The sequence below is a fragment of the Halichoerus grypus genome, chromosome 9 (assembly GCF_964656455.1).
Source record: "Halichoerus grypus chromosome 9, mHalGry1.hap1.1, whole genome shotgun sequence".
Lineage (NCBI taxonomy): Eukaryota > Metazoa > Chordata > Mammalia > Carnivora > Phocidae > Halichoerus > Halichoerus grypus.
The window spans coordinates 77,769,826-77,794,016 of record NC_135720.1 but is presented as its reverse complement, the minus strand read 5'-3'; the positions used below and the strand labels follow the sequence as shown (position 1 = coordinate 77,794,016).

General features: G+C 37.4%; 2 protein-coding genes across 20 annotated transcripts in view; one reads left to right on the top strand and one right to left on the bottom strand.

The window, feature by feature from the left end:
* Positions 1–24,191, bottom strand: part of LOC118529283 (uncharacterized) — a 511,719-nt gene that overhangs the window by 474,469 nt on the left and 13,059 nt on the right. For 10 of the 19 annotated variants that reach the window (XM_078055065.1, XM_078055067.1, XM_078055066.1 and 7 more), the window contains exon 1: positions 5,622–5,744. The exons of 2 other annotated variants lie outside the window; for them this stretch is intronic. In XM_078055065.1, coding sequence (XP_077911191.1) covers positions 5,622–5,661 — 40 coding nt within the window. In that variant the 5' untranslated portion in view covers positions 5,662–5,744. Of the gene's footprint in view, positions 1–5,071; positions 5,288–5,621; positions 5,751–24,191 lie in introns of those variants that run through there. 7 more of the 19 variants (XR_013441213.1, XR_013441214.1, XR_013441209.1 and 4 more) reach the window with 2 other exon arrangements.
* On the top strand, positions 5,683–24,189 carry IRAK1BP1 (interleukin 1 receptor associated kinase 1 binding protein 1). Its single transcript, XM_036082209.2, has 4 exons — positions 5,683–6,077; positions 14,186–14,251; positions 23,239–23,369; positions 23,473–24,189. The coding sequence occupies exons 1-4, from the start codon at positions 5,763–5,765 to the stop codon at positions 23,741–23,743; spliced, it is 783 nt and encodes a 260-aa protein (XP_035938102.2). The 5' UTR covers positions 5,683–5,762; the 3' UTR covers positions 23,744–24,189.

The following is a 24,191-nucleotide window of genomic DNA, read 5'->3' as shown; positions in this document are numbered from 1 at the left end:
ACAAATTTTAGGATTATTTGTTCCATTTCTGCGAAAAATGCTGATGGTATTTTGATAGGGATTGAATTGAATGTGTTGATTGTTCTGGGTAGCATGGACATTTTAACAATATTTATTCTTCCAATCCATGAGCATGGAATATTTTTCCATTTCTTTGTGTCTTCCTCAATTTCTTTCATAAGATTTCTGTAGTTTTTGGAGTATAGACCCTTTACCTCTTTGGTTAGGTTTATTCCTAGGTATTTTATGGTTTTTGGTGCAGTTGTAAATGGGATTGATTCCTTGATTTCTCTTTCTTCTGTCTCATTGTTAGTGTATAGAAATGCAACTAAATTCTGTGCATTGATTTTATATCCTGCCAGGTTGCTGAATTCCTGTATGAGTTCTAGCAATTTTGGGGTGGAATCTTTTGGGTTTTCCACATAGAGTAACATGTCATCTGCCAAGAGTGAGAGTTTGGCTTCTTTGCCAATTTGAATGGCTTTTATTTCTTTTTGTTGTCTGATTGCAGAGGCTAGAACTTCTAGTACTATGTTGAGCAACAGTAGTGAGAATGGGCATCCCTGTTGTGTTCCTGACCTTAGGGGGAAAGCTCTCAGTTTTTCCCCACTGAGAATGATATTCACTGTGGGCTTTTTTATGACATTGAGGTATGTTCCCTCTATCCCTACACTGTGGAGAGTTTTAATCAAGAAAGGATACTGTACTTTGTCAAATGCTTTTTCTGCAACAATTGAGAGGATCATCTGGTTCTTGTCCTTTCTTTTATTAATGTGATGTATCATGTTGATTGATTTACGAATTTTCTTGCAGCCCATTTTCTTACACAACACACAAATATAAACTCAAAATGGATGAAAGACCTAAATGTGAGACAGGAATCCATCAAAATCCTAGAGGATAACACAAGCAGCAACCTCTGTGACCTTGGCCACAGCAACTTCTTGCTATACACGTCTCCAAAGGCAAGGGCAACAAAGGCAAAAATGAACTATTGGGAATTCATCAAGATAAAATGCTTTTGCACAGCCAAGGAAACTGTTGATAAAATCAAAAGACAACTGACAGAATGGGAGAAGATATTTGCAAATGACATATCAGATAAAGCGCTAGTACCCAAAATCTATAAAGAACTTATCAAACTCAACACCCAAAGAACAAATAATCTAATCAAGAAATGGGCACACTGGGTGTTATACGCAAACAATGAATCATGGAACACTACATCAAAAACTAATGATGTAATGTATGGTGATTAACATAACATAATAAATTTTTTAAAAAATGACACCATTTACCTAAAATGTGGGGATGAGAAGAGTAAATAATTTTTTTATTAAAAAAAAAATTGGCAGAAGACATGAACAGACATTTCTGCAAAGAAGACATCCAAATGGCCAACAGACATGAAAAAGTGCTCAACATTGCTCGGCATCAGGGAAATACAAATCAAAACCTCAATGAGATACCACCTCACACCAGTTACAATAGCTAAGACTAACAAGTCAGGAAATGACAGATGTTGGCGAGGATGTGGAGAAAGGGTAACAGCTAAGACTAACAAGTCAGGAAATGACAGATGTTGGCGAGGATGTGGAGAAAGGGTAACCCTCTTACACTGTTGGTAGGAATGCAAGCTGGTACAGCCACTCTGGAAAACAGTGTAGAGTTTCCTCAGGGAGTTGAAATAGAGCTACCCTATGACCCAGCAATTGCACTAGTGGGTGTTTACCCCAAAGATACAAATGTAGTGATCTGAAGGGGCACCTGCACCCCAACATTCGTAGCAGCAATGTCCACAATAGCCAAACTGTGGAAAGAGCTAAGATGTGCATCAGCAGATGAATGGCATATACACACAATAGAATATTACTCAGCCATCAGAAAGGATGCTTACCATTTATATCAATGTGGATGGAACTGGAGGGTATTATGCTGAGCAAAATACGTCAATCAGAGAAAGACAATTATCATATGGTTTCACTCATATGTGGAATATAAGAAACAGGGCAGAGGACTGTAGGGGAAGGGAGGGAAAACTGAATGGGAAGTCATCAGAGAGGGAGAAAAGCCATGAGAAACTCTTAACTATAGGAAATAAATTGAGGGTTGCTGGAGGGGAGGTGGCAGGGGGATAGGGTAACTGGGTGATGGGCATTAAGGAGAGCATGAGATGTGATGAGCACTGGGTGTTATATGAAACTAATAAATTATTGAACACTACATCTGAAACAAATGATATACTATAAGTTGGCTAATTGAATTTAATAAAAGAAAAAAGAATGCATGTCATGGTCCACCATCTGAAAGACTTAATTTTTTAAATTTGGTGTAAATATAAATTCCAATGCTAAAAACCAAAATAAACAAATAAACAAAGCCAAAAAAAATACACCTCTAACTGGCTCAGCTTGAATAGGGTGCCTATGCCGGATCCAAACAAATTGTGGAGAGAGTCATCTTATTAAAAATGGTTGCTAGAAGCTTTGCCTTGACCCTGAGGGAGAACCAAGTCCTTATAAGCTGAACAAATAAACTCCAACATCCTCATTTATTCTCCCAGTTATCCTGGCTGAAAACCTCACAGTCATCTTTGGCTTATCCTTCTCTCTTATTTACTATATAGTTCTGTCACCAAGAACAATTTCATTTCTCTTTCAAAATTACTCTTTTTTCTATTCCATCTTTATTCCCATTGCCTTTATTATTTTCCAAAATGACTGATCCAAAAAAAGTTAGTTCACTATAATTAAATTTGCATTTCTTTAACTACTGGTGAAAATAAACATTTTTCATTTTTCCCTCATGATACAGACTATAGTATTTCTGCTTTATTGGTTTGTGTTGTATGAATTATGTGTCTCCCCCTTCTCATTCATATGTTGAAGTACTTATCCCCTGTATTGTGACTGTATTTAGAGATAGAGCCTTTAAAGAAGAAATTAAGGTTAAATTAGGTTACAAGCATGGAGCTCAAATCAGTAGGACTGGTGCTCTTGCAAGAAGAGGTAGAAACCCCAGGGATGCTTGCCAACATAAGAAAGGTCATGGAAAGACACAATGAGAAGGCTGCCTGCAAATTTAGGAGAGAGGCCTCAGGAAACACTAAAACTGTGGACATCTTGATCCTGGACTTTTAGCCTCTAGAACCGTGAGAAAATAAATTTCTATTAAGCCACCAATCTGTAGTATGTTGTTACAACAGGCCTAGCTGACTAATTCAGTTTGCCTGTGTTCATTATCCATTTTTCTTTTATTTTCTTCTGGTAAGAGTTCTCTAAACATTAAGGTTATTAGCCTTTTATACAAATATTTTTCCCAATTTATTTTGCCCCCCCCACCTTTCTGTTTTATTTTATATACTAAAATTTTTTTAGTGTAGTAAAATTCTTTAAACCTTTATGGTTGCTACATTTGAAATTGTGCTTAGAAAGTTCTTCCATTTTTTCTAGTCCACACATAATTAGCTAGATATAGACAGATGATAGATGATAGATAGATGTTAAATAGATATGATGGATGGATGGATGGATGGATGGATAGATCATAGGTAGATAAGTGATACATAGGATGGATGGATAGATAATATAGAGATGGATAACTGATAGGTAGATAGGATGGATGGATAGATAATAGATTGATTGATAGATAATAGGTAGGTAGATAGATAGATATGATGGATGAATAGATGGATGGATGGATGGATAGATGACAGATAAAAGATGATAGATATATGGTAGGTAGATATTAAGTTCTTCCATTTTCCAGTATATTTATGTTCACCTTTATCTTCTTCCAATTTTTTTATCTCATCTGAATTTTACTTTCAGTGTATGATGTAAGATACAGATCAATTCTTTTTTCATATAACTAATCAATTATCCCCATACTATTTACTCATTTTCCCATTTATTTTAATCTATTAAGTATATCTAAATACTTATATGCAGTTAAAACCCCTGTTGTTTTGTACTAATGACATTCATTCATTCAATAATTCATTTTGAAGATTATATTGTTCCACATTTATCATTAGGGAAAAAGAATTTTCCATCAAATTCAAGACACGGTACTTTGGAGGTTTAAAATTACAAAAATTTACGGAGGAAAAGTTCTTGAATTAAAAAACCACATAATCGGGGGCGCCTGGGTGGCTCAGTTGGTTAAGCGACTGCCTTCGGCTCAGGTCATGATCCTGGAGTCCCGGGATCGAGTCCCGCATCGGGCTCCCTGCTCGGCAGGGAGTCTGCTTCTCCCTCTGACCCTCCTCCCTCTCATGCTCTCTGTCTCTCATTCTCTCTCTCTCAAATAAATAAATAAAAAATCTTTAAAAAAAAAAAAAAAAAAAAAAACCACATAATCGGTTTTAGCTAACAATAAACATCAAAATAGATACAAAATTACTTTAACCCAGATATGAACCAAATGAAAGAGTGAAGGGGGTACCATCTGATTTACTTGAATTTTTTTATCTTACTAATCAAAAATAAGAGAAAAATTATAGAGAACGAACTTCATGAGGATTGTCAGTTGGCTTTTTCAGTCTCTTTTCAAGAGATTGGTTGTCTTCCTTTTTTTAATTAGTTATTTTAAAAAGGGTGTTTTTTTTTTTCCTCATGGGACAAAAGGGGTGCTATCTGTGTAAAAGTACCTTTTACATGCTTAGTGGTAAGAAGAAATACCCCCTAATGGGGATCAATGGGTTGAAGTTTGTGTTTTTCTCTCAAGAAAGGGGTACAGATAAGATCTAAGTTGTACTGGACCAACAATGTTCATGGTGAATGTACTTTGATACCTATTGAGTCTCTCCTGTCCATATTCAAAGCCAGAACCATTCTAGAGACTTTAGAGAAAATTCAAGAGCCGAAATTATGTCAGATCTATTACTAGTATTGGCTATCCATTATTTTTTCTTTGCTTCCCATATGGCAAGCACTTAAAACCATACTGTAAATGTGAAATGTATTATCCATATACTTTAAAGACAATGAAACTGAAACTCGAGGAATTATAAACTCCCAAGATCGAACTGGCAGAAAGCAGTTCATTCCAACAGAAATCTCTCCCGTACCACGGCGCTGTGGAGCCTCAAAAAGCTGTGTCCAAGAGGAACGGTAAAGTCAAATTAGACAAGGCGGGGGCCAATCGCAGACCGGCCTCACAGAAATATAAAAGCAATCCCACTTTGCCCAGCCTGGCCTCTCTGGAGCTTCCTCGGAGGTACGCTAGTCAGGGGGTCAGGCGGCGGTGGGCATGGGAAGGCGGAGAGATGAACCATGAGAGACTGTGGACTCGGAGAAACAAACAGGGTTCTAGAGGGGAAGGGGGAGGGAGGATGGGTTAGCCCGGTGATGGGTATTAAGGAGGGCACGTACTGCACGGAGCACTGGGTGTTATACGAAAACAACAGATCGTGGATCACCACATCAAAAACCAATGATGTACTGTATGGTGACTAACATAACATAATAACATTTAAAAAATAAAATAAAATAAAATAAAAGGGAGGCCGCAGAGAAAACTCACTAAGATTTTGAAAGCCCTAAGGTAAACACGCTAAAAACTATAATGACGTGCCCAGCCAACACCTTGTAAAGGAGGTACGGCAAAATCCTACTCACAGCTCGCACCCTCAAGAAACTCAGGGGCTTCCAAGCCCATCCCGGAATCCTTTGCGCCGCGCACAAGAAAGCCCTGGGGCGCTTTGGCTCCTTCGGCCACCGTAGGCTCTGCGTTGCTATGGAAACACAGCCACCATCACCATGTCGTTACAACAGGGCCCTCAGTCGCGGGTGTTCGTGGAACTGGTTCCCTGGGCTGACCGGGGCCGGGAGAACAACGTGGTCTCGGGCGGTGAGTCGCTGCCCGGCCTCCGCCGCCCCCCCGCCTCAGCACAGACCCAAACTGCCACCCGCGAGGTGCACGTAAGCGGCACCGCGGACGTGTCCGCGAGCCCGGACCGGGCGCAGGTGGCGGTGTTAGTGAGCAGCACCAAGGAGGCGGCGGCTGAGGCCAAGAAGAGCGTTTGCCGCCGCCTGGACTACATCACGCAGAGCCTCCGGCAGCAGGGCCTGCAGGTGAGAGCTTCGTAGGGGAGGCCTCCGGCCGGACCGCAAAAACCGGAGGCGGAGGTTCCGGCCCCAACGGTCCCTGGAGCCTGGTGGAGGTGGGCAGGGTCTTGAGTGTCCGGGGCACATTCGTCTCGTTGGTCTCACAGAGCGCCAGAACCTGGCGGAGTGAAACTTCGGCCAACAAAGTCGTCATTGGCCGCAGTGACTTATAAAGTACAAGAATGCAAATCGAGTAGGTTTTTATTTGGCGATATTTGCCGCAATAATTTTGTTTTTAACCTCGATATGATGAACTGTTAGACTTGACACATTAGATGTAAGTCAGTCTTTGTTTTGATTCTGCACCATACAATTAACAAGTGAAAACTCGGCCTGCTCTCTCCCAACCATGTTAAGCTTCGCATGGAGTGGTTCTTCAGTATTTTTTGCAAACAGTAACGTGGGGAGGAAAATTGCATCCATTATCGTTTAATAAAGACATAAAGAATTTCTGCAATTATTTGAGTTTTAACTTTCAAAACAATTAAGCCAGTATATTGTAGATGCCACATAAATGAAATACCTCTACTTACCAGAGATGTCCATGAAACAGACACTAAATAAATCTTACCTCAACTCTACTTCTAAGAAGAAAAAAATGAACCAGCTTTATTTAATCTGAACAACAGCTCTGTTAGGCAGGTTTTAATATCCCCATTTAGATTTAAAGAGGTTAAATAATGCTCTAAACTTCAGCTAGGATGGCATTTGAACTCTTGTCTTCCTGAAACTAAAATCTACATTTGTTCCAACCATAGTTGGCTCCAGATAATTAGAATGCAAGAAAATTAGAAGCCATAGAGTGGGTCAACTATCTCAATTCCCTCATTTTACACAGTAGGACTCAAAAGGCCAGAGTTGTGATTTATCCAGGGTAACACCAAGTTCATAAAAGTGCTTCCTGTCTTTTGTTAGACATGGCACGGGCCCAAAAAGCAAGTCTTTATTTTAAGGAAAAAATATATTTGTACTGCATTTATAAACATAAGAGTTATTTAGAAAGTCATTTGGAAAAGATGTCTCAATGACTTTACAGTTTAAAAGAATTCAAATGCTAATTATAAACAATGTGAATTAAATGGTTTAATATGTAGAAAAAATTTCCTCAAAACTGTTGCTAGTGCTGCAGTGCTGTTCACATAATATAACTAATTCTTAAGTTATTTACATAAAATGTATACCAAGCTCACATGGCTGTAACTTCTAATATGTAAAGCAATAAATTACTACATCTAACTTAATAATTACATTAGGGTTCAGTGTTCAAGGCAAGACATAGAAGGTCAGTAATCTCCCAATTATCTCTGCTAATGGAAGAAAACAGTCATGTAGGTAATCTGTTCAGTAGATAATTCAAAAAATCATTTATGTTACTTTTGAGGATGAATTATGAGTTTTCACAGTCTTTATTCATTTTAGACTTTGGAGTTTTGGGTTTTTAAACATCCCTCCCCTACTTAAAGGTCTCCTCATATTCCAGATTCCTTCTTCATAGGTGGAGCCTAATTCTCTGTCATTTTCTGTCATCTCTCTTCCCTCCTTGACTAGCTGACTCCCATTTTTTCCTTTAACAACCAGCCAAGCTCACCTCCTTGACATTCCTTTTCTAACATAACACTAGTCTCTTCCATACCACACTCCATTCCCCACTTGTAATAAAACTTACTGATGAATCACAGACCTGTACCTCTGAAACAAGTAATACATTATATGTTTAAAAAAAAAAAAGAAAAAAAAGAAGATAGTAGGAAGGGAAAAATGAAGAGGGGGAAATTGGAGGGGGAGACGAACCATGAGAGACTGTGGACTCTGGGAAACAAACTGAGGGTTCTGGAGGAGAGGGGGGTGGGGGGATGGGTTAGCCTGGTGATGGGTATTAAAGAGGGCACGTACTGAATGGAGCACTGGGTGTTATACGCAAACAATGAATCATGGAACACTACATCAAGAAAAAAAAACAACTTACCATTCTGTATTTTAATTGTTGCTTTACTGTTGTCTCCTTCATATTCTAAACCTCTCCAGAGCTCGGACCATTTTCTGTCACTTGCTTTGCATTCATGGGTTATGCTTTATACACATCACATAATATATACTCAAAAAATGGTTTTTGAATGACTAAAAGAAAAAAATGAAGCACTAAATAAACTATTCAACTACATGATAGATCAACTATAGGTTATTTTATGATCATATATAGTTTCACATGTGAAGGCATACCCTCATTTTTAGTGTTGTTTTCATAGAAAAATGTTTTAAGTTCTAAGCAGTATTTACTTATTCAACCATCAAACATTTTTTAAGCATTTCCTATCACTGTTCATTTTAAAATAGCATTTAATGTGATATGTAATTATTTTGCTTTCTGGTTTATATGTTCCCTCCATAGGCTGTAAGCTTTAATATTTGCCTACTCATAATTGTATTTTTTTTTCAATAAATGTGTAATAGGTGCATGTTGCTGGGCACCAAAAATAGAGAATGAGTAAAACTTAGGCACTGTGCTGAAGGAGTCTTATGATAGGAATAGACTAATATATAGAAGTGTTGTGAAGAAAACATGTACATGAGACAATACAGTAGAATAAGAAAGGAGATAATGTTCATTTTACTTGAGAAATTCCAGAAAGATTTCATAATGGAAGTGAGTGACTCTTTGTGTCAGATCTTGAACAGTGACTGAAAGTAAAGCATTCCAGTTCCACGCTAGAATGCAGCAAGTATGTGTATTCAGAGCACTATATGCAGTTCATTTTGGCTAGGACACAGGAGTACCTGGGGGAAATGGAGGAGAATCAAGATAAGACTGAAGAAGAAAGCTGTAGACAGAACATGGAGGAAGGCCTTGTTTGCTATATTGAGGAGTTTGGATATTATTGGTGATTAAAAAAAAAAAAAAACCTGCTTAATTGCTAGACCTTTTACAAATGTTGTCTCATTTGACATGAAACTGGCATTTCAGTTGCTATTTAGAGATGAGAACTCTCAGGATCAGAGTGATTATTGGCAGGTAGGTTGCCCAAGGTCAAACAGCTAGGAGGTGGCAGAGTTTAGACTCCAGTCAAGAATTTTGACCTCAAAGCTCTTGCTCTTACCCACTGTAGTATGTTGCTGCTTTATTGTCTTGGCAGTGGGTGATTGAGTTTTAAGTAGGGGATGTAGCAGATGCTATTGATACCCCACACTTGTATCCCTTGGCACTTCACATTTGTGTGCATACAGGCCCAACTTCCATCTGCCAACACTTGTGAATTCCTTGCCAGTTTTTCCCTGATGCAGTTTTTCCTGGCTCCACCTCCAAGTGGGCCAGCCAGTAGTGCCAGAGAATTAACAATCCTTCTCAAGCTCTAGCAGCCTTCAACTAACAACTGAGGGGAGTGAGTGGAAAGAGACTTTACCCCTTGGGCAGGATAACGGAGGCATGTGTTCTGCCCTGGTTCCCAGAGTTTCTCTGCAGGAATAAGTTCCAGTGGCCCGCAGTAGTGACTCCTTGACAATGCATACTTTAATGGCTTGCCTTCCTTTCGTTTCACTTCCCACTCTCCTATAGTATTTCTTGGGATCATCTTAAAAATTAAGTGCTTGTACTCACATCCTTGTATCAGGGTCCATTTCTGGGTGCGTTCAAATTAAGATAGGGAGTAGTAGGAATAGATTGAACGCATCATATGAGTTGGCTTCAGTTTTTCATTATTAAAAATGGTGACACAATGAATATCCTTGTTGCTAGATATTTATACATGTTTTTAATTATGTTTTTTAGACATTAATTCCTGGCTTATACATACTTTTAAGGCTTATGAAAAATTACAGTCTAGGATGAAAAGTTTACATCTTCACTATAAATATATCCTTGGCATAGTGGGTATTATTTTCTTTTTTAACTTTGCCAATTCAGTAGTCAAAAAAATGTTACTGTCATTTCCTGTGTTTTACTCTTTTTTACACTGAGGCTAAGCTTTTTTTCATGTAAATTGCCAATTCGTAATACTTTGTCCATTTTTTCTATTGTCTTTTCTTCATTAATTTATGGGAAGTTTTAAAAAAATTAGTTTCAGCTGTGCAGTATAATGATTCAACAATTCTGTACATTTCTCAGTGCTCATCAAGATAATTGTACTCTTAATCCATTTTATCGCTCTATCTATAACCTATTCCGCACTTCCCTCTGGCATCCACTGGTTTGTTCTCTGTAGTTGAGTCTTTTTTGTCTCTTTTGTTTGTTTGTTCATTTGCTTTGGTTTTTAAATTCTGCATATGAGTATAATCATATGGTATTTGTCTTTTTTCTGGCTAACTTATCTTACTTAGCATTATATACTCTAGAAACATCCATATTGTTGCAAATGGCAAGATTTCTTTCTTTTTTTATGGCTGAGTAATAGTCCAGTGTGTGTGTGTGTGTGTGTGTGTGTGTGTGTCTGAATGTCTGTCTCACATCTTCTTTATGCATTCACCTAAAGATGGACACTTAGATTGCTTCCATATCTTGACTATTATAAATAATGCTGCAATAAACATAGGGATGCAGATATCTTTTTGAATTTGTGTTTTTGTCTTCTTTGGGTAAATACCCAGTAGTGGAATTACTGATCATACGGTAATTCTATTTTTAACTTTTTGAGGAACCTCCATACTGTTTTCCACAGTGGCTGCACCAGTCTGCATTCCCACCAGTCATGTACAAGGGTTCCTTTTCTCCACATCCTCACCAACATTTGTTATTTCTTGTGTTTTTTAGCCATTCTGACAGATATAAGGTGATATCTCATTATCATTATGGTTTTAATTTGCATTTCCCTGAGATGAGTGATGTTGAGCATCTTTTCATGTGTCTGTTGGCCATCTGGATGCCTTCTTTGGAAGAATGTCTATTCAGGTCCTCTGCCCATTTTTTAATTAGATTATTTGTTTTTGTGGTGCTGAGTTGTATAAATTCTTTATCTGTTTTGGATATTAACCCCTTATGGGATATATCATTTGCAGATTATCTTCTCCCATTCAGTAGATTGCCTTTTTGTTTTGTTGATGGTTTCCTTCCCTGTGTAAAAGCTTTTGATTTTGGTATAGTCCCAATAGTTTAATTTTGCTTTTGTTTCCCTTGCCAGAGGAGACATATCTAGACAAATGTTTCTATGGCTAATGTCAAAGAAATTATTGCCTATGTTTTCTTCTAGGAATTTTATGGTTTCAGGTCCCTATGTTTTATTCTAGGAATTTTATGGTTTCAGGTCCCACATTTAGGTCTTTAATCCATTTTGAGTTTATTTTTATGTATGATGTGAGAAAGTGGTCCAGTTTCATTCTTTTGCATGTAGCCGTTCAGTTTTCCCAGCACCATTTGTTGAAGAGACTGCCTTTATCCCATTGTATATTCTTGCATCCTTTGTTGTAGATTGTTATAGGCCATGTAAGTGTGGGATTATTTCTGAGCTCTCTCTTCCATTCCATTGATCTATGTGTCTATTTCTGTGCCAATATTTACTGTTCTGATTACTGCTGCTTTGTAGTATATCTTGATATCTGGGATTGTGATACCTCTAGCTTTGTCCTTCTTTTTCAAGATTAATTTAATGGAATGTTAAAATTAAGATTATCAATAATTCTGTCTTTCATGTATTGCAAAAATTTTCCCAATTTCATATTTGCCATATAACTTTTTACAGTATTGAACATTCAAAATTTTTACGTTTTATTTAGTCAAATTCATTAATCTTTTCTGTATGTTTCTTGCCTTTGGTGTAACACTTATTGGGTCCTTCGGAAGCTTAAGGTTATATAACCATTAACTAATATTTCCTGGAACCTTTAGGGACCCTTTATACTACATTAAATATTTGCTGTGTTGGAATTTATTTTGGTGTAAGGAAAAGGGTTTTATTTTCTCCTAAATGGTCAGTTGCTATACTGAAATCATGTACTGAAATCTTATCCCTTACTGCTTGTGCAAGAACCTAATTGGAATTGCCTTTAAAAGTAAAAAGTATTAAAACATTTTTAAATAAATAAAAAAAAATAAAAGTATTGCTTTACGTAACCTTAAATGGGTAATATGCGCTTCAGGTATGCAATGGTCAAGGCTCTATTTCTTTTTTTTTTTTTTAGATTTTATTTATTTATTTGACAGAGAGAGACACAGTGAGAGAGGGAACACAAGCAGGGGGAGTGGGAGAAGAAGAAGTAGGCTTCCCGCGGAGCAGGGAACCTGACATGGGGCTCGATCCCAGGACCCTGGGATCATGACCTGAGCGGAAGGCAGAGGCTTAACGACTGAGCCACCCAGGCGCCCCAAGCCTCTATATTTGATGCAGTTCTCCTGGCTTTCCTGCAGCTTCCTGCATGATACCAAAATGGCTGCAACATTCCCAAGCCTTACACCACATACTGTACCATAATAAGAAAGACAATAGTTCTTATTTCCTGCAACCACATAAAAAATATTCCTATAGTTCACTGTAAATGGACAACCTAAATTTGTCTTTGTGGCCAGAGAAATGGCATATACTAATTAGCTTAGATTTGGATTTCTCCCCATTTTTAACCTAATCTTGTAGCAAGTTAGGTGTGACCTATTTTAGACCTATTAGGATTTACCTTGAGCCACATAGTTGCTACTTAGAGAAAGTAGGGGCAGAATGTATGACATGAGGATTCCATATTGCTTCTTGTGCCTACTGGTTTGAAATGTTACTGGTATTATATTTGCAATCTTCAGACATTCTTGGATCAGTTTCAGAATACTAGTTCTTTTCATCCTGGTTATGTTCCTACATTAGTACCACATTATTAAATTATTATATCTTTGTAAAACATTTGTAGGGCAACTTCTCCCCTCATTACTTTTCTACTAAAAAGATTTCCTTTCTGCAAGGGACATGTTAAATGACACCATGGGGATACGATCAGAAAATCCAGACAGTATAAAACTCTACAGTCCAAATAAAACTTCTGTTCATATTTTGCATTGTTTATATATTAATTTCAGGAGAATTGCTGATTTTATAATATTGTATCGGGTCCATGTATTCAAGCATTTTTTTATATAAAGTTTTATGGTTTTCTTCATGTTTATCCTTTTTAAGTTTACTCCTGCCATAACATGGTTTTTTATACCTATTGAGAATGTTACCTTGCTGCCTTCATAGACTTAAGTAGTTATTCTTATACTGACCATTTTGTGTTTTAAAATCTGCCCTTTATAAAATTTGGATATAAAATAGCTTCCCAGGAGCTTACTTGGGAAAACTTAATGGACTAGGCTGGAATATTTTAGTATTTTTTAGTTTGTACCCAATATGGCAGGATTTCCTAATCTCAGCACTATTTTTAACATCCTGGACTAGATAATTCTTTGTTATGGGAAGCTGTTCTATACATTGTAGAATATTTAGCTATATTCCTGGCCCTACCCATCAGGTAACCAACTTGTCCTGATTTACTGGGGACTGTCCCAGTTTTGCAGCTGACAGTCCCATGTCTTAGGAACCTCCTCAGTTCCTGGCAAACAGGAGCATTTATTCACACTGTCTACTTACTGCATCACGGTAGCGTACTCCCCTAGCCCATTTTAACAATCGAGTATGTCTCCAGACATTAACAGATTTCCCTGGGATGCAAAATTGCCTTCTGCTTAGGAACCATTACCTTATAGATAAGCAGAAAATCTCATATTTTGTGTGGGAGCCCACCAGCCAAACATTACCAGGAATATATCTACGGTGAAACAAATTTAGGTTTATTTAGCATGATCAGCAGACACTCCTGTAACATTCAAAATGCTTTATGTACAAATAATTCCTCATATGTATACCTCTCTAAGTTCATACTTTTTGTACAAGCTAATGTAAAAATTACTACAAATGGAGTGACAGTTATGAAATTTTCAGCAAATATTTGTAGACTTTAAAGTTATTTTATGTAACTTTTAAGGAAGTTTTAAACATCAGGCAAACCAGTTCTTTCTGTACTCTGTCATTCTGATTTTAATAAGTTCAGGTTTCTACTTTATGTTTTAGAGTCATTGCATTTAGTAGCCAAACCTTTTAGTAATCATACTCTTGTACTTTGTGCTTCAGGCAGAAAATGTAACTGTGACAAAGGACTTTAGAAGAGTGGAAAATGCTTATCATATGGAAGCAGAGGTATGTACTTATCATAACAAATAATTGGAAACAGCATGACTTTGTGGGGACAATTTGCATTTATTTTTATTCTTGAAATGTACAGGAGAAATGCTTCTCATGGTATTGATAAAAATTATTTTTCTCAAAATCATTTTTGGTGTTAATATCTGTGGGGTTTTTTTGTTTACTTATTTTTATTTTTTTTTTTTTTTTTAGTAATCTCTACACCCAACATGGGGCTCGAACTCACGACCTCAAGATCAAGAGTCGCATACTCTTCCCACTGAGCCAGCCAGGTGCCCCTGTGTGAGCTTTTAAAATAAATTTTAATGAGATTTATTTGAGAGAAATCATTTTGAAATGGAATAAATATAGCAAGAAGGAAGTGGCAGTTAATTGCCACCTAATAAAATTTTAGTAAAGTTAACACTTTGTGAGCAGGAAACACTGTAGGAGAGAAATTTCTTCTCAGATAAAAAGCAAATTAATAAAGTCCTAACATAAGGATTGAAACATTTTTCAACATTCTTTTCTTTTGTAATGCAATTTTACTGTGTTGTGGTAAGTTAAATTTTATTTAAATATAAAAACCTCTTGTGGGTGCCCATGTGGCTTAGTTGGTTAAGCATTGGACTCTTGATTTTGGCTCAGGTCTTGAACTTAGAGTCACTAGGGAGTCTAAGATTCTCTCTCTCCCTCTGCCCCCCTCCCCACATGTGCATGCACACTCTCTCTCTCTAAAAGGAATAAATAAATCTTTAAAAATAAAAAACACTTGGGGCACCTGGCTAGCTTAGTCGGTAGAGCTTTCAACTCTTGATCTTGGGGTTGTGAGTTCAAGCCCCATGTTGGGTGTAGAGATTACTTAAAAATAAAATCTTTTTTTTTTTTTTTTTTAAGATTTTATTTATTTATTTGAGAGAGAGAGAATGAGAGAGAGCACATGAGAGGGGTTAGGGTCAGAGGGAGAAGCAGACTCCCTGCTGAGCAGGGAGCCCAATGCGGGACTCAATCCAGGGACTCCAGGATCATGACCTGAGCCAAAGGCAGTCGCTTAACCAACTGAGCCACCCAGGCGCCCCAAAAATAAAATCTTTAAGGGGCACCTAGGTGGCTCAGTTGGTTAAGCGTCTGTCTGACTTCAGCTCAGGTCATGATCTCAGGGTCCTGGGATGGAGCCCCAAGCCCCATGTCAGGCTCCCTGCTAAGCAGGGAGCCTGCTTATCCCTCCCCCTCTACCTCTCCCCTCTGCTCGTGCTCTCTTTGTCCCTCTCTCTAAAATAAATAAATAAAATCTTTAAAAATAAAATAAAATCTTTAAAATAAATAATTTTAAAAATAAAAAAAAAATAAAAAGGCACTAACCCTTTGCCCAAATTAAAAAAGAACAAAATATTTTTTGTACACTCAATGATAACATTTAGTTCCTACAACTGCCTATACTTTTTACTTATCTTTAAAGATTTTATAATCAGGATATTATGAAATCAGAGTATGTTATAATTGTGGTTAGGTTATAGGACTGCTCTTTGTTTCAAGCTTCCAAACATCTTGGGATACGTGCTAGGTCCATACTGCCTCCTCATCACAGAAAGCAAACAAGAATGGAGTTAGAGTGGACTCTTATTTATCTAGTCAGATAATCTTTATCTTTTTTTTTTAAAGATTTTATTTATTCATTTGAGACAGAGAGATAGAGATAGAGAGAGAGAGCATGAGCAGGAGAGAGGCAGAGGGAGAGGGAGAAGCAGGCTCCCTGCCAAGCCAGGAGCCAGACATGGGGCTCAATCCCAGGACCCTGGGATCCTGACCTGAGCTGAAGGCAGATGCTTAACCATCTGAGCCACCCAGGTGCCCCAGATAATCTTCATCTTTGGAGGTGGGAAATATCTCAAGAAATCACCTAGTCCTACCTTCAGGCAGATAATAGATTATTTTTCTAATTTTAAAGATGTGACTTTAATCTCAGATAACTTGGGCTCAGACTCCTCAAAGACTATTACAAGAATTAGAATGGAAATTAGAATCCTGGCTTCTTACCTCTTTGAGATAGTCATTTCTACAAACATTGTTGCTCCTGTACTTATTTAATAGTTTTGTGATTTCTCCACTTAAAATTATCAATTAATTGAACTATCTCAAGGGATTTTAAAATTGCTCATGATAATTTTAGGGATCCATGTGGCAAAATTTATTTTATAGTAGTTGGGATTGAAAAGTATCTTTCAAAACAGGATGAAGGGGCCCTGGGGGAATGGGCAAAATGGGTGCAGGGGAGTGGGAGGTACAGGCTTCCAGTTACGGAAGGAGTAAGTCACAGAAATGAAAGGTACAGCATAGGAAATATAGTCAATAGTATTCTAATAGTGTTGTACAGTGACAGATGGTAGCCACACTTCTGGTGAGCATAGACTTGTTGGGGCACCTGGCTGGCTTGGTTGGTGGAGCATGTGACTCTCCATCTTGGCGTTGTTAAGTTGGAGCCCCATGTTGGATGTAGAGATTACTTAAAATCTTTAAAAAAAAAAAGGTATAGACTTGTTGAATCACTGTGTTGTACACCTGAAACTAATGTAACATTGTATGCCAACTATACTTCAATTTTTAAAAAAGGGAGTTACTTCTCAGATGTAAAAAGTTTTAATATTTTTAATGATTTTTATGATATACACTATGATATCATTGTCTCATATCAATTGTTTTCTTAAAATAGGTTTTCCAATTTGGGGCTCTTTGGGTGATATTCACAATAGAGATTGGATGTCCAAAAAAAAAAAAAAAAAAACCCGCAACAGGATGAAGAACAGAGTAGTAAGATTCCATATTATGGAGATCAAAAGCCGGGAGTTATTCTGGAACTCCTCCAGTAGTTATTACCTATCAGGACTTCAGGCTGTAGTGAATGTACATTGGGCCCAGGTTATGTTAAGTTAATGGGGTTTATTGTGAAGGTAAAACCAGGAAGTAAGGAGGAAAAAGAATGGTCCCAGCAAATACACAGACAGGCTTCATGGAAAACTGGCATGTTTTTCAGACGAGTTGTTTTAGGGACTCACTGTGCAGTTATAGAAAATGTTATTAGAGCTGCTTGTTTTGCTGTAAGAATATGACTAAATGAGGACTTGGCTAAACACTGCTCCTCTTCCTTCTGCTACACTTACTTCTTAATGTCTTATACTCAATTTCTTCAGAGAATCTGATTATATTTTGTATAGTGTTCCCTGATAGCCAGAATTCTTATATCCTGCAGTCTGATACATGATTGCTCTTAGGTCAGCATCAGCAGTCAGTGGAGATCAGGGGTCACAAGGTACAAAATAATGTCTAACATATACCAATATTCTCATGGACAGTTAAATATATAAAGTAAGATCAGGGGCACCTGGGTGGTTCAATTGTTAAGCGTCTGCCTTCGGCTCAGGTCATGATCCCAGCGTCCTGGGATCGAGCCCGGCATCGGGCTCCCTGCTCAGCGGGAAGCCTGCTTCTCCCTCTCCCACTCCCCCTGCTTGTGTCTCACTGTGTCTCTCTCTGTCAAAACAAAATCTTTAGAAAAAAAAAAAAGTAAGATCAGATGGTAGCATATTACATAACTAAAATTTACATCCTGAAAGGCACTTTAGAGATTCTTTATCTAAACTCCCACCTACCCTGCTCCTTCTCTTTATTTTAAAGATAATATTGAAGGTTAGAAACTATGTACGTGCATGAATATAAAGTTTATTCCATTTTCAGACATCTAGTCAATACAAAATTTTGTAACATTAAGAGAGAATTGACTTACTACTATTCATCCATTATGTACCTCTCCAAGAAGAACAACTTGTTCCTTCAGGTAGATACCTGAAGTTCAGTATCATGTTGATACTCCTTTTTTCTTCTCCAGGGGTAAGAATCCCCAGTTTCTTTAATCACTTCTTATAGTAAGACAAACTCTTTATTGAGCTTACCAATTTCCATCTAGAGCACCTACAGCTATAGTGTCCTAATTGTGATTTAGCCAGTCCATACTAGAGAAAGACGATTATCTCCTTTATCCGGGAATGTTTAAGACTGAACTTCTAACACTCGCATCACATTGTTACCTTCTTTTGAGCTCACAGTCATAATTAGTAATTACAATTAATTTAACTGTCTTTCTCATATGCTGCTTTTAAATCATATTTCTCCTATTTTATACTTCGTTATTGCTATTTCAAAATGAAGTATAAGAGTTTAAGTTTACCTCTGTAAAATTTTATCCATGAGATTTGACTTGTATTTCTAGCCTATTAGGATCTTTTTGGATTTTGATTTTATCAAGCAGGGTTTATAGTCCATCCTGCCAGCTTTCTGTCACCTGCTGATCTGATCATCTGTGTACCCATCTGTGTAATTAATAAAAATATTAAGTAGCATTAATCAACTATGACACTAACCAACAGTGTTGCCATGAAGACTATATGTCAGTATATACTAAGACTTGTCTAAATAAGCAAAATATAAATCCTTTATAGCTATAGTATTTCTCTGGTAACTTGCCAGCTAGGAAGTCAAGTTAGTACATCATGACTTGTTCTTAATACTCTCAAATCTACATGCTCAATAGATTGGCCTTTGGATAGAAATAATTTGGCAGTGGTTCAGAAGATAAGAGTTTAGAAGAAAAGCATTGTGTTGGTGAACTTCACTCCCAAGAATAAAAGCAAAGTTAAAAGTCAGATGAGTTTTCTACTTAATATCCCGTCAAGAAACTCAGTACTTAGAGAACCTGGTAAGATTTTAGTCTTAAATTCCTGTGTTCTTATTTTGTTATTCCTGGATGCCTTCTTGAAGACCATTAAAATGAGACAGACTTACATTCTTTTCTTCAGAGACAGGACCAAGAAAGCCGGGGGAGATTTAAAGAGGGAAGAAAAGACTAGATTGTGGCAATACGAAAAAGAAAAGAAAGCATGCAAACTGCTTGAGGCCTATGGCAATGAAACAAAATGAATCAAAAGGCCCTATTCTTTCCTTCTCATAGAAACCTTTTTTCTTTCTTTTCTAATTTCTTACAAACTAATTTTTAAAATAATCTGTTCTAGAATCTTGCTTAGAATTGAAAGGTGTCTAGCCTACTACATGTAGTTTGTTCAGTGTTATCCACTTGCCTTTTGGGGAAATTAGAACTATAAGTATTTTTAAAGAGGCTTTTGGCCTGTTTCTTTATGGTAATTGAGATTAGCAATAATTCAGAAGTCTCATTTGCAGAAATTTTTAATAAACTGAGATTTGATTTATCCAATAGGAGACAAATTAATCAAAAGCACTTAAAATCGCACCTATTTGGGGGGTATCTGGCTGGCTCAGTCAGCATAACATGTGATGATTGATCTTGGGGTCATGAATTAGAACTCCATGTTAGGGGTAGAGTCTACTTAAAAAAAAAAAAGAAAAAAACTCACCTATTTTGGAGTTCAGTTTCTTTTTTAGTACTAAAATTTCTAAACTAATGATTCTTCTTGACCAAAGAGATGGGAAGCATTTATGTATCAATCTGTTTTGTAATTTAATATAGCTAATACAAGATAGTAAAATCTATGTATGTGTATACATTTGTAATCACATTATTTTACTGTGATGAAAAATATAATGAGGATTCTGAATATGATATATGAATTTATCTTAAATTTTTTATCTTCAGTGTATGAGATAGATTGAAAGTTTTTTATCCTGAATAGCTCTTTTTAAATAATGTGATGCAACATCTCTATTTTTTAGTAAAGTGACTCTGCTTCATTAACTTGTATTTCTACCTAGCTATGTATTGATTATATACCACATTGCTGAATTTAAAAGCAGAAGTTCAGGGCATTGGAAGGCTTAAAACAGTTCTTAAACTGTTAGAAAAAGCAGAATACAGGTTTTTTCTACCAAATTTACTTCTTGTTAATTATTTAACCCACACATTCCTAAACTATAGTTTGTCCATGGTTTGGGACAAAGACAAAGAGCTGATAGTCTGTTTACCAATGTAGATGTACTTCTAAAAGCTCATCTGCTAACTTTTTAAGTCATGCTAGTGATGAGAGGGATGCAGGGCAGAGAAAATCTTGTTTGAGCAGCTCCGGAGCTGATCTCAACAGATAGCTTTTCCTGTTATTTATAAAAATAGAGCAAGTAAGTACCACATGTTAAACCTGATTCTGTGGAACTAGGTTTGCCTCAGATAATTAGAGGTGGTGGGGAATTGAAGAAGAAAGAATTAGTATCTTTTCTGCAAACTGCTTAGGAATTTTCACTGTCCTTCCTTCCATATACTTCTTTTTTTTTTTTACATTTTATTTATTTGACAGAGAGAGACACAGCGAGAGAGGGAACACAAGCAGGGGGAGTGGGAGAGGGAGAAGCAGGCTTCCCGCCGAGCAGGGAGCCCGATGTGGGGCTCGATCTCAGGACCCTGGGATCATGACCCGAGCCGAAGGCAGACGGTTAACGACTGAGCCACCCAGGCGCCCCCATATACTTCTTTTTTTAATAGCAAAGAATACCAAGGATGCATACAAAAGATTCAGCATGTTTCACAGCAAAGCAGGTATATTTATAAACATTATTTTTGTTTTAAGCTATCAGAGTAGAAATTGGAATAATTTTTTAAAATAAAATTTATTTCGGGGCCCCTGTGTGGCACAGTCAGTTAAGTGTCTGACTCTTGGTTTCCGCTGAGGTCATTATCTCAGGTTCTTGAGATCAAGCCCTGCATCAGGCTTTGAGCTCAGCAAGGAGCCTGCTAAAGTTTCTGTCTCCCTCTCCTGCCCCTCCCCACACTCATTCACTCTCTCTCTCTAAAATAAATAAATAAATCTTTAAAAAAAATAAAATTGAATTCAAGGGCACTTATATAGCAAAGAATTGCTTTTGTTGATACTTGAAACCTATTATGCTCAATCACTTTAATCTGCATGCAGAGAAACCCTTTGAACTCTCAAATTTAGTTACCTTCCAACTTCCACAGAGGCACTGTAAATCTTGCCATATTTCATAACATGTAATGAAATATATGTACAGTGCCTCTGTGACACTGTTATAGATTAAATATAGCAACAAAAGACAGAGGACTGTCTGTTTCATGGACTATGCAAATGCATAACTATGCAGAAGTATGAGATAGATTGTCTTTTTTTTTTTTTTTTTTTAGAGAGAGTGAGCACACAGGCAGTGGGGAGGGGCAGAGGGAGAGAGAGAGAATCTTAATCTCACAACCCTGATATCGTGATGTGAGCTGAAATGAGTCGCATGCTTAACCAACTGGGCCACCCAGGCATCCCTGTATTTTTCATTCTTTTTTAAAGATTATTTATTTGAGAGTGAGAAACAGCACAAGTGGGGGAAGGAACAGAGGGAGAGAATCTTCAAGCAGACTCCCTGCTGAGCCCGGAGCCCAACAAGGGGCTCAGTCTCACAACTCTGAGATCATTACCTGAGCCGAAGAGTCAGATGCTCAAGCGACTGAGCCACCCACGTGCACCCTGTATTTATTATTAAAGGCAGCCTACAGGCATTTTGGAGCTTTGATTTTCAACCAGGAAGGAAATGCAAATTTTTAAACTATCCAGAGGTTAAAAACTAGCAACCTGGGTAAACCTGGGGAGATTGATTTTTGACTAATAGATTGGTATTCTGACTAATACCATACAGTATTTAAAAAAAAAAAAAAAGGAAACCAAAAAAAACCACTATAAGACTTCTCTTCAAAAGGCAGACAAGACTTCTTCTTTTGGCTAAGATAGAATCACATGGACCAGATTTACCTTCCCACCTGAAACCAAAAAATGGACAAAGTATATGAAACAGTGCTTTTCAAAAGAGTGGACATAAGGAAGTGAAACACAGTGATCCCTGAGAAAAAAGAAACAAGAAGTCCTACCATGTTGGTGCACCTGGGTGGCTCAATCCGTTAAGCACCTGCCTTTGGCTCCGGTCACGATCCCAGGATCCTGGGATCGAGCCCCGTGCAGCATGCAGCATTGGGCTCCTTGCTCAGAGAGGAGCCTGCTTCTCCCTCTCTCTCTGCCCCTCCCCCCACTTGTTCTCTCTCTTGCTCTCTCTTGCTCTCAAATAAATAAATAAAATCTAAAAAAAAAAAAAAAAGTCCTACCATGTCCTAGATCACTGTCTTAAGTGTCCAGGCAGCTTCAAAGGGAAGGGAACCCACACAGAGCTTGGCAAACTCCTTGTATTGAGGAAATGGAATTGAGAGGCCAAACAAGACAGCTAGAGTTTGTAGGAGAGTAGAGGGCTACACAGGTCTTCAGAGGACTACAGAGGGGACACCCCCCCGACCCCCTCAAGTATTCAGCAGAATACCCAGCACATGTATGTACAGAAATGACCTGAGGCTAGAAAAAGAATCACCCAAAAAATTAGAGGGAACAGTGTTTGGCGTTCATACAGGGCTGGGGTACAGCACCAGCCAAACCAGCAATCTTGATTCACAGGGCATGAGGTGGAGTATACAGAACTGTCCTGCCTCATTAGGGGGAGATAATGCCAGATTGAACATTACTTTAATTCCACCTAACAAATCTTAAAAGCAAACCTAAAGAGATCAGTTTCCAAGTTAGTTAGCTGAGTTCTAGAAAAATAAAGAATGTTTATAGAAATACAAGAATATCCAATACTTCCCGTAAAGTTAATTTACAAAGATTACCTGGCATGCAAAATAGCATGGAAATAAAGCTCACAATAAGGAAAAAAATCAAACCCACCCAGAACCACTATAGATGTTAGAATTAACAGACAAGATCATTAGTTATTATAACTGTATTTCACATGTTCAAAAGTTAAGTAGAGACACTACTTTAAAAAAATTTAATAAAACGTAATAAAATAATTTAGTTGTAAGGATCAAGTAGGCTTATTGGTCACATATTATAAAATGACCTTATTGTTATCTGGCTTTACTTTTTTTACTCATATTTAGAGAAAATTTTGAAAGAATGCATCAGCCATGAAAATAATTTCAAGTGTCATTTCATTTACAGGTCTGCATTACATTTACTGAATTTGGAAAAATGCAAAATATTTGTAACTTTCTTATTGAAAAGTTAGATAGCTCTGTTGTCATCAGCCAACCCCAGTTCTATCATACTCCAGGTTCTGTTGAGAATCTTCGGTAAGTTAAGTACATCTTTAACTAAATTACCAATTAATTAAAATTATTCAGTGTTAGAGTTCATTGAATGTCATATTAATAATCTCTGCATTTAATTCCTAAGACGAAAAGCCTGTCTTGTTGCTGTTGAGAACGCATGGCGCAAAGCTCAAGAAGTCTGTAACCTTGTTGGCCAAACTTTAGGAAAACCTTTATTAATCAAAGAAGAAGAAACGAAAGAATGGGAAGGCCAGATAGATGATCTCCAGTCATCCAGACTCTCAAGTTCATTAACTGTACAACAAAAAATCAAAAGTGCAACAATACATGCTGCTTCAAAAGTATTTATAACTTTTGAAGTAAAGGGGAAAGAGAAGAAAAGAAAAAACCTCTGAAATTCCAACTAAAATATATTGTGTTTGTGTCATTTTATTTTTATACTTTTTATGTTTGCTTTTGTCCTGAAAATATATATTGTATATTATATAAAGTATTTCTCCCCAAAATCTGTCAGTCCTTGAATACAGTCCCACAAATACCTAAGTTTACTTTCTATTTTTAAAAACTTACTTACTATGTGGGGGGGAGGGGGCACCTGGGTAGCTCCGTTGTTAAGCATCTGCCTTCAGCTCAGGTCATGGTCCCAGGGTCCTGGGATCGAGCCCCGCATCGGGCCCCCTGCTCAGCGGGAAGCTTGCTTCTCCCTCTCCCACTCCCCCTGCTTGTGTTCCCTCTCTCACTGTGTCTCTGTCAAATAAATAAATAAAATCTTTTAAAAAAATAAATGAAAACTTACTATGGGAAATACTCTGAAAATAAATGTGTTATATGTGCACAATTATA